The following is a 17,391-nucleotide window of genomic DNA, read 5'->3' as shown; positions in this document are numbered from 1 at the left end:
CGAGTTTCTGATCTCGGCGTCCCCTCACCCAAAACTTACCACCTTGGGTATATCCCTCGGTGGGCAGCCGGTTAAACACCAACAGCTGGCGCGCCAGGTAGGGGGCGCGTCGAAGATCCATCGGCGAACTCGTTGGCATCTTTCTAGTTTACCAGGTGGTGGATTGCTACCTTCATGCATGTGCATCGGTGGATCGATTTATCGAGTTCGAGATCGGATCCTTCAGCGAACGGCTACATCGACCTCGACTACTCGGCTCGACTTCGCCTTGCGCTGCAACGTCGATGCACCGCGGCCGTCGACCTCGACAACCCGGTTCAACTTCGGCTTGTGCCGCAGTATCCGCGCGCAGCAGCGACGGGTTCGACTACTTCGACTTCGCGAGGACGATCAGCAGCTCGCCGATGATTACTTCAACTACTCGTCTCGACTTAAAAACTAGTCGGAATCGACTCCGACTAGTCGAGCTTCATCAACAAACCGTCGCAGCTCCATTAACGAGCTCCTCGGCTTCGTCGATATTCATCCACGAATCAAGCTAAGTGATTTTTACCTTTTCCGACTTGTTCTCCATAAAATCGGCTACCCTTTCGGGTACGCCTCTCGATGGGCATGAAACCCTCGGAGGCTACGCCCTGATCGATTACTCCTGGGATGTTAGACCAACAGCCACAGCTTTGGTGCACCGAGTACTGGAGGCTCTGTCACAGACTTAATGCACCGAGTGCTGGCGGCTTTGCCACAGCCTTAGGACACTGACTACGGAGGCTACGCCACAAGGTTGTGTTCTGAGTGCTGGAGGCTTCATGGGACTACACCCTATGGAAGTATAGATCTTTGCGTGTTGCCACACACGCACTCGCCGACTACTTATGCGTGTATGTCTCTCGATGGGTTTGAAACCCTCCAGAGCTACACATCGCCGACTACTTTATGCGCACCGCGCATCCTCTTTGTCGCATGACGACTTCTTTGTCTTCTCTTAACGGTTGCTAAAGTACTCGGGTAGCACACGCCTTAATCCATGAAACCTCGACTCTTCTGTAAGCCTATGCTCCTACGCGTGCATGCGGCAAAGTTCCCTACGCTATGGTCTACGGCCACCAGGGATCAGGTGCTTAAACGTAACAGGCTAACTGCCCGGAGAAATTACATGGCCTAGCAAGAGCAAGATGCGAAATTTTTACACCGAATAAATTTTGGTTTCTTCACATTATTACTGAGTACTATTCGGTATCTTTGCATTATGCTACATAATGTATGCATTGTCTTTTTTCAGATCAAGCTTCGGCAACAACCCTCCAGGCAGCCCGGCGTGCCATCACAGTTTCGCTAGTTCCCAGGCTCGGGGGCTGGGCGATGCACACTACTCGACATGCCTCCTTCGGCTCTCTTGGCTCATAAGCTCGGGGGCTGGATGCCGCAAAACTACTCGAAAAAGACTCATATGAAGACTGAAAGTGTAGAAGAAACCTTAAGTCACCGCGCGGTTAAATAAACCAGCGGGAGGCTTAATTTCACTATGCAGGAAGCGAAGAGTTTTTCTCGGGATTTCAGAGTAACACCAATACCACGATTCTTGGATCCTTTTTCCCAAACCTGGGAGATTTGGGTTCAAGGCTCGGGGGCTGCGGGGTACGTGGCATCGACTACTTATTTTTCGAATTTATTCGAAGAGTAGGTAAGGAGGATTCAAGCTTAATTTGACCCTCAGCCTGATTCTCCGATTCAACCTAAGGCTCGGGGGCTACTCCATATGGAGTGCGATTTTTCAAATCGCACACCATATCAAAAATAAAATTCGGGGCATGAGCACCTCATAGCTTCGATGCAGCCAAGCAAGTACTCGAAGAAGGACTTCAAGACGAAGCTTCAGAAGAAGTCGAAGACTGCTTCGAAAGTACTCAATAAGCCTGCAGTACTCAGCTACGAAGAGCTCGGGGGCTTGTCAGACCCGAGGTCAACGGGCTGGGTACGTTACGAAGTTTAAGAGATTAAGCCCGTCTTATCTCTTATTCATTTTGTTTATCTCTTGTTTATTCCGTTTAAATAGGAGATAGAGCTAACCAACGCGGAGAGGATCTACTCGAGATCAGTTCTGGTGTGATCCCTCGGTGGGGGTTGGTTAGCATCTTTGTAACTCTGACCTCTCGAATATATAAGGGAGGTTAGGGACCCCCCTCAAGAAAAAAGATCATTAGATCATTCTACATCAAAGGGAATACAAACCACTATACAGGACGTAGGGTGTTACGCTCCGTGCGGCCCGAACCTGTCTAAAAGTCTTGTGTTCCTTGCACCTTCGAGTTCCTGATCTCGGCGTCCCCTCACCCAAAACTTACCACCTTAGATATATCCCTCGGTGGGCAGCCGGTTAAACACCGACACCTAGTAACTGGTGAGTAGGTATCGAAAGAATCCTCGCCTTCCTTTTGGGTAAACCCCTTAGCAACAAGCCTAGCCTTGTATTTATCAACAGTACCATCCGGTTTCATTTTCTTCTTGAATATCCACTTACATCCCACAGGCGTACACCCAACAGGCAAGTCACAAATTTTCCAAGTCCCATTAGATAAAATGGACTCCATTTCACTACGGACTGCCTCCTTCCAGTGCTCTGCATCTGGTGATGCATATGCCTCTGCAAGTGTTTTAGGTGTATCATCCACAAGATAGACGGTAAAGTCATCACCAAAGGATTTCTCAGTCCTTTGTCTCTTGCTCCTCCGGGGAGCATCTGTACTGTTATCCTCAATAGGTTGTTCGATGTAAACAGGAGGTGCAGAAATTGGAAAAGGTTAAGGAGTAAAACCAGTAGATGTTTGGCTACGTGTTTCTACTCTATCCTTCATGGGAAATATATCCTCAAAAAATGTGGCATCACGAGATTCAGTCACGGTGTTAACATGCACATCTGGAAATTCAGATTTAATCACCAAAAATCTATAGGCTGCACTATTGTGTGCATATCCTAGAAAGACACAATCAACGGTTTTTTATCCCAATTTTCGTTTCTTGCATGAAGGCACATTAACTTTGGCTAAACAGCCCCATGCACGCAAAAAACCAAGAGCAGGCTTTCTTTCTTTCCATCCTTCATAAGGGGTTACTTCACCCTTAGCTAATGGAACTCGGTTTAGAACAAAACATGCGGTCAAAATGGCTTCGCCCCACCATGGCTTAGGTAATCCCGAACTATCCAACATGGCATTAACCAAGTCCGTCAATGTTCGGTTTTTCCGTTCAGCCACTCCATTTGATGGGGGCGAATAGGGTGCCGTTGTCTCATGGATGATGCCATGCTCCGCACAGAATTCACCGAAATCGTTAGAAAAATACTCTCCTCCTCTATCGGACCTTACCCGTTTAATTTTCTTTTCTAGTTGGTTTTCTACCTCTGCCTTATAGATTTTAAAACAATTAAGTGCCTCATCTTTTGTTTTAACAAGATAGAGCTGACAAAATCTAGTAGCATCATCAATAAACGATATGAAATACTTCTTCCCTGCTCTAGTTAAAATTCCATTCATTTCACACAGATCCGTGTGAATGAGATCAAGAGGTGCTAAGCTCTTCTCTTCCATGCTTTTAAAAGGTTTGCGTGGTTGCTTAGCTTGCACACAAGCATGGCACTTTGATCTCCTAACAACAGGAATTTTAGGAATCAAATTAAGCTTGGATAAACGGATAATACGATTGAAATTAATGTGACACAGACGAGAGTGCCAAACAGCAGCCTCCCCAACATTCATTTCAGAAATAGAAATAGAGTTTGTCACATTATTACAATCTTCAATCACTGAAAGACGGAACAGACCGCCGCTGTCATAACCTTTGCCAATAAACATACCAAATTTCGAAACTATAAACTTGTTCGACTCAAAAACCAACTTATGACCATCACGACATAAAAGTGAACCACTGATAAGGTTCCTGCTTATTCCTGGAACATGCTGCACATTCTTCAAAGAAAGAGTCTTTCCGGAAGTTAACTTCAAATCGACTCTTCCTACTCCATGTACAGCAGCCCGTGAACCATTCCCCATCACGACGGAGGAACTGTCGGCAGCCTGATAAGAAGAGAACAAATTAAAGTCATAACAGACATGAACATTAGCTCCTGTGTCTAACCACCAATCGGTGGCTTGACATGCTAGAAGAATTTTTGGAACATACCCAGAATTTCCAGCCTCGCCAACAGTCACGTTTGCAGTTTTCTGACCACCACCTTTCTTGCCTTTTCTGTTGCGGCATTTCCTGGCAATGTGCCCAGGCTCACCACAGACAAAGCAAGTGAGGTCCGCAAGATTCTTTTTCTTCTTCTTAAAGTCAGTATTCTGCTTGGCTTTTGGCTTCCAGTTCTTGTTTTTATTTCCACCACCAGATTTGCTTTCAACTATGTTGGCATTAGAGAGGCCTCCATCCGATGGAAGAGAACGAGGCATGTCCTTTGCTCTTGCCTTCTCATCAACGTCAAGAGAAGCGATCAGACTTTCAACAGCCATGACCTCCTTCTTGTGCTTGAGGCTCGTGGCAAAACTCCTCCAAGATGGAGGAAGTTTGGTAATGATGCCACCAACCACGAACTTGTCAGGCAAGACGCAATCAAAATGCGCAAGTTCCCCACCAGAAGCTGGATCTCATGAGCCTGTTCCACTATAGAACTGTTATCAACCATTCTGTACTCATGGTACTGGTCATTAACATAGAGTTCCCTTCCAGCATCTGATTCCGCATATTTGCGGTCCAGGGCCTCCCATATTTCACGTGCCACATCATATTTCATATAAATATCACATAGTTGATCAGATAACAGAGACAAGATGCAGCCAACACAAGTCGAGTTATCTAACTCGAATGCGCGGTTCTGCTCCTCAGACAGAGGAAGAATTGGTGAGATCACCCACCAGATCTTTATGCTCATGAGCCAGAACTTAACCCTAGTCTGCCATCTTTTAAAGTTATCACCCTCAGCAAATCGCTTAGGTTTCAGTGCATCCGAAATTCCAGCCATATTAATTATCTCAGGTTTCTAGATTGTTAGAAAATTAATAGGGTTGTACAAATTAATCTTAAACCCTGTTAATTTTCTAACCGAAACTGAAATTTCGGAGGAAGAAAACACATGCTACTGCTGCAGGGGACGACGCGAGTTGATTGAACACCACCACATCGCTTCGCTTTCGTTCGGCTAGCTAGCTGCTACGCAGCAGCTTGAATGCGGAGCGCAACGGATGCTGGCGGTGATTGAATGACCGTGACCGAGCAGAGAGAAATCGATCGCGATGCTGATGCTCAGAAGTAAGAATACACTGATCGTGATTGTAGCCGACGGGCGAGTTACAGATGATCCAGACCGTCGCCGCGGACTCGGATGCGTAACGCGCAGTTACCGTGACGCTGAGTCGCTGGCGCGGGACACGCAGCTCGCGGGCCCACGTGCCGGCGACCCAATCGTCACGGTGGCGTAGCACCGAGCCCCGCTCCGTCCACGTCGAGGCGCTGCGCGTGAAGCTACAGTATAGGCAGCGGGCACAGCCGCACCGACCGTGGGATTCTCAATCACTTCCACCATTTGTTCTCCATGTTTTTCCTGATCTGCTGGGCGAGGGTGGCGAAATTCTCGGCCTCGCTCTCCAGCTCCGCGGATTGCTCCGTGATCCTCTGCCCACAGGGAGGATGACGATGGCGATGAGTCACCATGGCTGATAGCGCCCGTAAACACGGGAAACTTGAAACCAGAATGATTTACCGCGAGTTTCTCCTGCCGCTCCATGAGCTTCTGTTTGGCGTGAGCCGCCGCGGCGGCGGCGTCCTGCGGCGTGCGACGGCGAAATTCAGAGTCCGGTAAACCATCACAGTGAAGTGAGAAACTGGAAATGCTTGCCAAACTGTGCTGTAGAAAGGAAATTACCCCTTTGAATTTGTACTTGGTGAGGATCTCCTGGGTGCTTTTCTTCCTCGGCGTGCGAACGTCGCTTGATCCATCGAACAGTTGCTCTCTCTCCACGTCTGGCGATTTGTAGCAGAAACTGCGATTAGGAAAAGGAGAGCCGTGCGTGCGTAGCATCTCCTTCACAAACTGCATGCTGGGAACCATCGCCGTACCTGTCTTGGTCTTGCTGCTGACGGCGGACGTGGACGGCGGTGCCGGTTTTGACGGTGCTTTGTTGTCGGCCTTGCTGTCATCTGCAGGGAATTGTGGCTTGGCTGACAGGCTGAGTATGCGCCAGGGACATGTACGAATCGAGATAGAAATGCAGAGAAAGAGAGGCAGAACCAGTTGCCAGTTCTTGTGTTGGGCTGTTTCCCATTGACAACTCAACAGGACCGCGCCCTGGGCTGTTAACTCAGTTTTTGCACTGCGGAATTATCTCGATTACGTGCCTGCTCTCTAATCCTCCTACGAGATCGCCAAGAACTCAAGCTGGTAGATCCGCGTCGTGCAAAAGGACCAGCAATGAGTATAGAAACAACCCTCTAAGGGGGAGAGGAATGCAAATTCAGATCGATTTACCTGCAACCGAGGACGGACGCGGAGCAATGCGAGAAAGACAGCCTTGTTTCGATTCGTAAAATGCCACATAACGGAGGTCAGTTTGAGCTCCTGATGCGGGTAGCAAAGCAAAGAGATGAAAGAGATTGGGGTAGTTTTGTGCTTGTAACCACATTTAGACACCTTGAAACGTGGCCTGCCACAAGGGGTTGGTGCTCTTATTTTTGGGCAGGGCAGCACAACTCCAGCTCCATCTTCTTCTTGTTTGAAATAAAATAGAAGTCAGGAGTCAAACATAGAAATTGCATGCTGAAACGGGGATGAAAGCTGCAAACTTCGCTTTGACTGTCTAGTCCTATTGAGGTAGAAAGAAAGAAGGAAAAAAAACCAAAACATTTCACAGTATATATATCGTCAATCATACAAAATAAACTGGTAAATAATGTGTATACTTTACCGATTTCTGAACGTTGAGCTTGAGCATATTCAAGCATAGACCAATTTTAACCCGTTTTGTACGCATGAATTCTACACTACCATTGCCTACATTCACCCTCCATTAATGCCTTTGCCCCGCGCGACCTTTCTTTGCAAACGTCGGTGCCTGATAAGGCCGGCGACCGCCGTGTTTGTGATGCCTCACCTTCGCTAATCGCTACAACGAAAGAGGGCCCGACCTGTCTTTCTATGCATTATTAGCCACCGCGGAAATGGTACACTTTCCGCACAATGCAAGATCTTCGCTACCATTCAATCTGAAAGATATGGTCCCTGGGCTGTGTACAAATTTAGAGGCGCAGTTCTTTATTCACAGATACATACCAAGAACAAATGAAATGTGAAGTCTAATCCGGGGTTACAGATCAGCTTGAGTTTACAGGACTAGAACTGGACAGTCTAATCTGTTTTTAGTTAAACTGTATGCAGGACCGGCAGGCCGGCCTGCCTCCTTATCCTTATTTAACCTACTCTTGCAAACAACATTCTAATGCTTTTTATCCCTAATTTCTAACATAAAGAGCGATGTGATAATGGAGGGGAAAAAAGACCAGGAATTAGATTAGACCACACAGACGGGGCCTAGAGCAAAACTGTTTTCCATTGGCTTTCACCAAGGCTACTACTCCCACTGTCAAGCCCCCGCAGATAATGGGGGAGATGAAGGGTTGTGCATTTCGTCCAACTGCAGATAAGATGAAACAATGAATATAAGAATTTGAAGTTTGTGCAATTTAGAGATAATATGAGCACAATTCAGGTAAGAAGCATGACACTATGAAAACCTCTGAACTCTTAAGACAAATAAGCAGGCAGACCTTGACTGAGAGTGAAAGTCGTCGCCGTAATTCCACCAACTATGATTGCTGAAGCCACAGGAAGATACTGCAATACATTTTCCAACAATTGCAAAAGGTGAGAAGAAGAGCAGAGTTTTCTAACAATTTTTTTTTTCTGGGAGGATGTTGCTTAACCATATAAGGGTAGTGATTCCCATCAGTGAAATAAAAAGGCCCACTATAAGGCAGGGAAAATATTATTTAATTACCGAAGCAGATTCAAATCCACCAGTGTGAAAAGGAGAAGAGCTGCCTTGACTGACTGTATAATAACCGCTAATCAGGTCTAGAGCATCCTGAAGATAAATAATGATGCATTTAGAGAGGCACACCGTAAGCATAAATTTGTCGAATAAAAAAGGCAACACTAAGCAGGAGGATGTTGGCATGAATAATCTAGCATAAGTACAGGGAAAAATAAATTATTAATAGAAATTGCTGTAAAGTTGTATCTGGATCAATATATCTCACAGTGCACCCTTAAGCATGGAAAAGGGAAATGATAACAAGAACTCATGCTACTACTACATCGTTTGAAGTTTAGAGGACAACAGAAGGGCATACAAGATTGGCACCTAAGAGGACAGATTGCTGATAGGACTAGAGCAAAATATTTGGGAGCGATACAAGAATGCCTAGTAAAACTGCCACTTACCTGTCGCACTCCGTCATGAAAATTATTCAAATAATATCGTGAAAGGGCACTCATGCCATCTTTAATTAGCCCAGGTAACGTCTGCCTTCCATATCTGTGTTACATTGGCAGTTGCCATGCAAGTTAGCTAAGTTCCACGCATAGCACAGTGCCACAGTTTATTCACTAATCATCGAGGTAGTAAATGCTAGAAATTACCTCACTAGATCCCCTTTCAAAGCATAAGAACCAGCATACTCCAGGCTTAGCTCATCACCATGCTCAACCCATACTGCCAGGCATAATCACAAGATATGTAAAGAACAGTCTATTATTGGCAATAAATTTTCATAAGAATCAGCTTACACTTTTTGAATATATCATTAATGCTATCAGAGATAGAAATGCTTTCAGATGATGATAATGCCCCCATCCGCTGCAACTGCAAATCCAATGATTTTCTTGCAAGGAAACTCTGTAAAGCAAAGAAATTAGTAACACTCATATGAGATGGTAAAACCCATAACTCATTAATACATTTTAAAAAACACCTTGTAGAGTTGTAGTCTTGCTATTCTGTTTTATTAACCATTAAAATTACTTCCAGCTACATGCTCTGCTTAGACCAAAGGAACTATTGAGCAATGAGTATAGACCAGCCCATTGCCCTATTTGCTAAGATAATGTTCTATTAATCGGAGAACGGTTCAGGAGGCATTGTCACATTCGTGGTGGTTTACCATCATCAGCCTTGACAAGAGTACCTCAGCTTTGGTATGTGCTATCGGAGGTTGAGCTCGCACCTGGAGTGGGGGATCAGCCCATATGGACACCATCCTCCTCAGGTGAGTTCACAACTAGATCAGCCTACACATGTTTCTTTGTGGATCGGTGGACTATGAACCTTGGAAAGAAATTTGGAGGGCATGGGCTCCTCACTGCAGATTCATTATATTGTTAGCCTCATTGAATTGTTGTTTGATTGCTGATCTTGGCTTGACGTGGTCTCGATCATCCTGAGTGCTGCCCACTTTAATGGGCAGCATCTGCTAACTTCCTGTGTGTCCACCAGGAGTGCCTGGTTTTCTGTTCTATCTTTGTTTGGGCTGCAGCAACTGACTCCAGAAACTGATGATCTGGTTTTCACCAATTGGTGGCACCAAGCATTGCAGCACATCCCTAAGCATCATTGCAAGGGGTTTAATTCTTTGGTAGTGTTGGTGGATGGTGTATATGGAATCACAGGAATGGTTGTGTGTTTGAAGGGGCATCGCACAATATCATCATGCAAAATATTAGAGATGAGGACACATTGTAGAGCATGTCGGGTGCCACGAGCCTTTAGCAGGCTTTGGCCATGAGCTTTTTGCCTAGTTGGTCGTGAATCGCATTTTATTGGTTTGTGGCGAGTTCTCATGTAATTAGTATTGCACTATGGGCATATGGGTGTAAGATATTATATGTGTGTGAAGTGCTACCAAGATATACCTAATTAAATTTTTTGTGAAAACAAGAACATTACTTTTCAAATGAAAACACAAGTAAAATGGAACAAACCTGTGTTACATTTGTACGGTCCAGGCAGTCAATGCAATTGGACCTAACAACACCACTTTGCTCCAACAAAATCTCGCCTTTAGAGTTCATAAGAAAATACCTACTCAGCTGGCCAGAAAAGAATCAAGAGCAAATTACTTGCCACAGTTAAACCTTAGAATAAATCTTAAAGTGGTATTGAGGAACGGAAGTTAAGCATGGAATGTTGGATATTTAAAAATTACCCTTGTTTCTGAATAGCTTCCTCAATTTGACTGTAGAGAGCTTGCAAATTATCAAAGTTCCCTCCACGACAGACATGATGGAAATCAAAATGCACATACCTGTAAGATGGAATGGCCACATCCAGCATATGTCTTATACACTTTATGCAAATGTTAATCCTTGGGAAAAAGGTAATAATTTCATCATTTGTAATATCCGAAGCCAACAGAAGTGTGATACTTGTGATGGAGGGTGAGGCATCCACTGCTTTGACTGACATGGGACCAAGGTGGAAGGCAAGACCATCTTAAGCTTGCCCAGCCAGGAGGAGAGACAGGGACACAACTGAACTAATGTTGAATCGCCTCTACTGTTTGTCTTCTCCAACGGGCTCCTCTCATATTACGGGAATTCCCTATGGCTGCCGATGGTGAGAATGTGGGATGTGAGGAAGATGATGAGCACTCACTGAACAGAACCCCATGGCCATCGGCGAGGAATCACCACAAAATGAGAAAAGCCAATTGGAGAAGCAATTGGCAGAGGGGATTCAATTTCAGTTCAGTTTTGTCCGTCTCTCGGCCAGGCTGGGTATAGATCTTCTTGCCTTCCACCTGGGCCCCATAGTTCGTGGACCCATTTGTCAGTCATAGAACTGGACACCTTGCTCTCCATCACGGTTGTTACACAGGAGTAAGCATTTCCAAGAAACATAAAATAACCTGACATCACGGATTTTGCTCATTTCAGCAGCAAATGCATTGCTTAAATCTCCTTCATCACCTCGCTGCAAGTAACAACAAATTAGATGAACCATTGTCTGTCCTCAATGGCCAAAAAGAATAATTGTTTACAGGATCCAAGTTAATGTACCAACTACCAACTATCAGGTAGGAGGATGAGTAAACCTCAAGCTCAAATTGCCATTTGGAGTACAGACTTCCCTATATTTTGGATCAAATGAAACTTGGAATCTAGTGTACTTAAAAAAATCATAGAAAAAGGTCACGCATATGGCATATGTGCTTTCCAGGAAGAAAAGATCCTGCTTTAATTGCCATTTTTTTCAGTGTTCATTCTACTAGACTTGCCTGAAATCAAGCAAAAGTTCTTCCCATTGAACATACTGCAAGTTGACACTAGTAAACATAACATACATAATGTTTTTGATTTCTAAAACCCATAATACCCATTTGCTTAATCAAACAATGGTCTGATACATCAGCACGTATGCAAAACTTACTTTATCAGTCAAGTCAATTACAACTGTCTCGCCATATCGTTGTGAAAGATCATGGAAGTGGCGTTGAACAACCTTTGGCTGTATGCAGTAGTAGTTTGAGAGAAGTCATCAGGCTATAGTTTGAGAGAAGTCATCAGGCTATATTCAGTATGTGGCCACTTTGTAAATGATTACAAATTCTTACAGTTTCTTCATGTTCAATAATGCTGAGCCGTGGTTTGTAGCTTAAATCCACTATTTGCTCCCAGAGAAGTGGAATAGAACCTCGAACCTAACAAAGTAACAAGGGGATATGTAAGCTTGTAAAGCATTGAAAATGGGACACAATATAACTACAATTGAATGCTTATCCATGACATATGCTACACAAAATGCATTGCATCAAAGATAGAAAGACTAATTATCAGATATTTATGGACCGATAACCACTTTGAACTTTAGTTAAACTAGATGGACAGTGGACACCCACAAGAATTTCTAGAGGTCCTATATCATTTGAACATAAATTGGAAAAAGCTATTATCCTATACTGAATTAAGGGAGAGAAAGGGTCTTTTCAGGGTCGTAACAATTAGAAAAGTTCTTGACCAAACTTCATCCTTGACTAGTTTTAAAATAGCTATGATTATTTAGATGGCAGGGTCCAATGTCATTTTTTTATCTTGGTTTAGACTTTATTAGTTTGCATGTACTGAATCCAAATGGTATCCCATGACATAGCACTGGTTTAAAAAAAAATAGTCACAAAACTACTGATAGGCTGCATTGTGAATGCACATCATCATCCAACAACATGAAGTTTCATTCATTATATCATCCAACCACCTGTATAAATGAGGATGTGAGACCTTCATACTCAACCAACTGTTCTGTTTCTACAAAATTTGCTGTGGCACCTTCAAGATTTGCACCCCTTCTCCACATTCTGGTACCTGCAATGAGTGCATGACAGTGCAATACAATTCAGAAATATCATCTTGTCCCTTAAGTTACTCATGTTTCAAGAAATGTCAGCAAAAGGGGAGAAAAATAAAGAAAGTGCAACCTAGACGCCTGTTGCACCTCCTTGAGAACAATGTTATCCTGACAGGTCTATCCATCAAGGTAAATTGCGCTGACTGAAAACGTAAAATAGTTAAGGACAAACCAACTTCCTTGAGAACACTGTTATCCTCCAATGGAGGAAAAACAATGGGAATAGCATGTTACATCCTTCCAATTTGGATAGCAAGATACATAAACCAATGTTATGCATGCAAAGCAAGTATATACGCACCACTAAGCAATAAATATACAAAAAATAGCATGCAATGAAATTTTCTGAAAATTTTGGATATTTCCTTGTATCAGTGGGATGATGAACTCATCAAGCTGCAACAAATTATCCAGAAAACTAAGTAAGAACATAAGCAACGAGACAAATACACAAAATACATATTTCAATCCCCTAATAGATGTTTACCTTAGCTTCAATAAGCTCCTCTAACAAATTTTTGTTCCAAACAAAACGTGGATCAGCCTGAATAAAGTGAAAAAAATGGTAAGCACAATAATACCTCATCTGGAAATTGAAAAATCGATAAACTGGGAAAAATTATAATGGAGGTGATTCCTTATCCAGACAGAAAAAAAATATTTGCGCGCAATTGTAATAAAAAGGAAATGTTTTGTTATGAAAATTTTTGTAGCATTTCTCATGTTCAATCCTCACATCAAAATGTGGCACATCAAACAATAAGAACAGCAAAACGTGCACTTAAATTAATAAATATATGAAATATATAACAAGTCATGTTTTCGATAAAGCATTACAAATGCACAGATCAAGTTCCTAGTGTCCTTTTCTAGGATTAGACACAACTGATAGAAAGGGCAGAGAGCCAGAGACCACCAGCAGCATGCTCCGATAAGCTCAATCAAGAATAGCTAGTGGCAGTTCACGATGCAGATGGAATACAGTGCGTAAAATCTGCTATTATGTGATACATTTCAATGTCATATTTACAAGTCACAGGTCATTAGACCATTCAAGCTTTGCTTGCTCAAGTTACAAATGCAATTCTTTAAAATTGCATATACATTCTAGTCTATTAGTTGGATCACATTTCTATTAAAAAATGCATGCCTAACTGTGAACAAAAACTAATTAAGCCACAAAGATTTGGATACCATGGGACATATGAAATGACATCACGAACCTGCTTCCATAATGGTTTATGTATCCTCCCTGCAGCCAACTTGGATGCCCTCTGCAAGCTGCATAGTATAGTGTTCATCTCTACTAAATTTGGTTTCAAAAGAAGGCACGAGAGTTTTTTTTAAAAAAAAAGAAGGCACGAGAGTGGACCACATAAACACATGCTTTCCATCTTGTCAGATGTTAATCTGGTGTGACAAAAGATGCATCAAAGAGATTCAGTGGATGATACAGTCATATATCTACAACCTATTAAAAGGCACTCGACAGATCCTACGTCAAGAACGTACTAAACATTTGTAAACAATGAAACTAAGAAGCAATCAATTAGATTTGTCATCCATTGATATGCGCAGCTAAGTATCTGATATTTAATTCCAAGTAGAGAACATAACTGTCGTGACAACGTAAGGCCCCAATCCCAGTAAATTATATGATATAGAGCATGTTAAGTGAAAAATTGTCATAGGGATGTGCAAAAACACTGCATAATGGTTATCTGCATTTTTTGAATATTGAAGGTGATATGTCTTTCGGTAGCATTATTGAGGTACATGCATGAAGAAGTACTTACTTTAGAGTTAAATCCCTGTCATACGAGTAGTACAGTCCACAAGTAGTTTCTGCAATTCTCAGGAGAGACATGAAGTACGCCTCATCCTTTTTCTGCAGGCAGATAGTACATAAAACTTAAATGCAGTGACCAAGTAAGAAATACAACCAGTGCTTATTTGTGACCAAACAATGTGAGTGAAATTGCATGCTAAGTGATAACTTTTGCATACTTCCTGTGAAGTTAAGTGCTTTATTGCCTCATTGCAGCACAAGAATTTCATTGAGTTTGCATGGTATACAGGAGAGCCCTGATAAGAGCCAGCATCTTTTCGAGAAGTGATGACGAGTACATAGCTTCCTGATGAAAACAAAGATTTGCAAAGTAAGAGATTTACACCATATAACTTAAATTCTACTTGACAGGAAAATTAGCACTGCTAAGGTGGAAAAAAGTATAAATAAGACACAAGTTTGATCATTCTGAGGTTCTGAGCAGCGAAAGGACATCAAATCCTTGAATGGGCAGGACTATTTTATTGCACAACCCTGTTATACTGTACGTGCAACACAAAGTACAGTTAGTGCAGCATAAATGATCTTTATTTTGCAGTTAGGTTTTTTTTGGACCTTGTCATTTTAGTTTACTACTCCTTGTTTCCAGATTTTGCTACTATGTCACTCTGCTGCCTGAGCAAGTTATAGAAACTATATATCCAAATAAATTATAAATGGATGTAGCAGTGAATGTGGCAATGAAAGCATATCAGTTCATACTATCGGCAAATTTCTAAAAATGAAATCCTGGGTGCAACTGTGCAAGAGTATTATGATTTTTAATGTAACCTTCCTTGAAATCCCAACTACATCTTTATGCATCACAACTACTTCTGTCACATTAGTAATTAGCATACGTTTCAGAAAAAACATTAGTAATTAGCAGAATGAGATTCTGTGTTGGCCACTAACACCAGTGCACACTGCAGCGTGTAAGAATCCCACAGTGAAATGAAAAACTAACCAAAGACACATCCAGGGGTGTAAGAAATCGCTACATTTCGCCTCCAAGTATTTTGTGCTCCATACCAATGGACTGCAATTTTAAGGTTTTCCTTTTCTGTTAGCTGTAGAAGTTTCACATTCAGTTGACCATTAGACGCATTGATGTGGCACTGTACAGCAGGTGTGAAGTTGATTAAACCGCGTTATCAATCAATAGAGTTTAAAATCCATCTAGCTGCAAATGCAGCAACACATAGCAGAGTAGTTCATAGTTCACACAGTAACAAATTTCTAATTTGGAACACACTGAAAAGTGAAATGTAATATATTACCAAAAATGGAAGTCTTTGTGCGAAGCATCAAACAGAGTGGCATTTCATGCATTTTTAACTAGGGCTACAGTACTACTTTGCTTTACGACTGAGTACCTCTCTAGCCGTATAAACAGGCTCAGGTTAATAAGGTTGCATTGCACAATAAATCATTAACCATTTCACAGCTAAATGCAGTAGACAGTCATTCCATGTTGTTGGTTCCTTGGAGCATAAGTAGGATCACATGGCAGTTGAATCCGCTTCACAAAGCGGTATTGATCACATCAAAGGTGAGCACTACGCTGGGGAGAAGCACAGCAAAAAACAGTATGATATGATCCGAGGTGGCTCGTGAAATTAGGTGACTCACCGGCGAGCAGCCTGATGATGCCGGCCACCCCGTAAATCCTCGATACCTTGCAATCGCTCCCCGCCGCGGCTTCCTCTGCACGAGAACAAAAGCAGAGTTGACGATTAGGCGGGCCACCAGCACTTCGCCCGTTCGCCGATTGGCGAGCCGAAGACCAAAACAACACAAATTCGAGAGCACGCCGCGACGCTTCGCGCGACGACAGGGCCGGCTGAGGTGCTTCGTGGTTTAGTGGCTGACCTGGGGAAAGGGGGCGGATGGAGCCCCCGGAGCGGGCGACAGCGAAGGCGGCGCCGCCATCGAGCGAGCGGATCACGTAGCGGTCGCGGAACTCCCGCAGCTCGAGCTCGCGGCTGCAGGCGCCCGGCCGGAGGGGCTCCTCGGCCAGCAGCGGCGCTTCGTCGGCGCCGGCGTTGGGCCTCGCCATCGGCGAACGATCCGCGTGGTGCGGGGCGGGGCTTGGCTCGGTCTGAATGTCTGGTCGGTTGCTCGGATCCGAACCGGGGGCGAGGGCGAGAACCAGACGGGTGAGGGAGGAACGAGCAGGCGTGTAACGTGTTTGCTGGTCTGGTATGACAAGTGGGCCAGCACCGGATTTATGCAGTGGGGCCAAGAGTAGGTAGGCGGGGAAAGGGGCCCGCGGCGGGATGCGAATGAAGTACCAGAGGGTGTTTCGCGGCGCCGGACGAGCAGCCGCGCCGTGCACGGTGCGCCGCCGTGCCGCACTCTGCGCCGGACAAGCATCTCTTGGTCTTGGTTTCGGCGTGTGACACTGCGGTCACGTGCAGCTTTCGGTCAGAAAACAAAAGGAAAGCGGTACATTATTACCGACGTGTTTGGATTGCGTCACGATCGGTTCCGGAATCCGGAGCCATCCAAACCTGAGTCCGAGCCTACTATTTGTTTGGGTTGAGCCGCGGAATGATCTTGGTTAACCAAGACTGCAGTTCATTTTGCCTTGCAGCAGCTGGACTTGCAGCAGCTGCTCTTGGTTAACCAAGCACGGCAAGTCATGGTAACCAGCTAACAAACCATAGGAAACCATGATAACCAAACTGTTGCGGGCTATAGAATTTAGCGGCAGGGTACTCAAAACGCTATTAGTGTCATTATTGCCCGCTATAGCGCGATATTTTATACTGAGGTGGTAACAGTGGCAGCTCCGTAAAATCGCTATAGCACCGCTGTAACCCGCTATGTAAACTATTGTAACTAAGCATAGCAAGTCATGGCTCGAGTCATTGGTAGCTAACCTTTTGGTTACACAGGGTATTTGGATACTCCGGACTAAACTTTAATCACTGTCACATCGAATGTTAGGCTACTAATTAAAAATATTAAATATAAGCTAATTACAAAACCAATTGCATAAATAAAGATTAATTCGCGAGATGAATTCATTAAGCCTAATTAGTTCATAGTTTGGTAATATTATGCTACCGTAAATATGTACTAATGATAAATTAATTAGGCTTAATACATTCC

The 17,391-nt window shown here is 43.7% G+C and overlaps 2 protein-coding genes across 3 annotated transcripts; both read right to left on the bottom strand.

Moving 5' to 3' along the window:
* Positions 1-5,163: 5,163 nt before the first annotated feature.
* Positions 5,164-6,570, bottom strand: LOC112875110. The gene is made up of 6 exons (XM_025938823.1): positions 6,518-6,570; positions 6,281-6,427; positions 6,109-6,189; positions 5,915-6,012; positions 5,753-5,815; positions 5,164-5,664 (listed from the first exon to the last, which is right to left on the bottom strand). Exons 2-6 carry the CDS (start codon positions 6,312-6,314, stop codon positions 5,563-5,565), a joined length of 378 nt encoding a protein of 125 aa, XP_025794608.1. The 5' UTR covers positions 6,315-6,427; positions 6,518-6,570; the 3' UTR covers positions 5,164-5,562.
* Positions 6,571-7,252: 682 nt separating this feature from the next.
* LOC112875109 (phosphoinositide phosphatase SAC8) lies at positions 7,253-16,466 on the bottom strand. 2 transcript variants are annotated; one of them, XM_025938822.1, is made up of 20 exons: positions 16,147-16,466; positions 15,907-15,981; positions 14,454-14,581; positions 14,243-14,334; positions 13,670-13,727; positions 12,934-12,990; positions 12,809-12,842; positions 12,517-12,597; positions 12,297-12,403; positions 11,656-11,742; positions 11,472-11,549; positions 10,951-11,015; positions 10,249-10,278; positions 10,025-10,124; positions 8,834-8,942; positions 8,687-8,759; positions 8,489-8,582; positions 8,043-8,129; positions 7,813-7,879; positions 7,253-7,679 (listed from the first exon to the last, which is right to left on the bottom strand). In XM_025938822.1, exons 1-20 carry the CDS (start codon positions 16,331-16,333, stop codon positions 7,552-7,554), a joined length of 1,737 nt encoding a protein of 578 aa, XP_025794607.1. In that variant the 5' UTR covers positions 16,334-16,466; the 3' UTR covers positions 7,253-7,551. The 2 variants fall into 2 exon arrangements, with proteins under 2 accessions (XP_025794607.1, XP_025794606.1); XM_025938821.1 differs by having other exon boundaries at positions 10,249-10,347; positions 16,147-16,465.
* Between the last annotated feature and the right edge of the window lie 925 nt (positions 16,467-17,391).

The sequence above is a fragment of the Panicum hallii genome, chromosome 9, assembly GCF_002211085.1.
Source record: "Panicum hallii strain FIL2 chromosome 9, PHallii_v3.1, whole genome shotgun sequence".
Classification (NCBI taxonomy): Eukaryota; Viridiplantae; Streptophyta; class Magnoliopsida; order Poales; family Poaceae; genus Panicum; species Panicum hallii.
The sequence above is the reverse complement of the archived record's forward strand: the minus strand, read 5'-3'. Positions and strand labels throughout refer to the sequence as shown.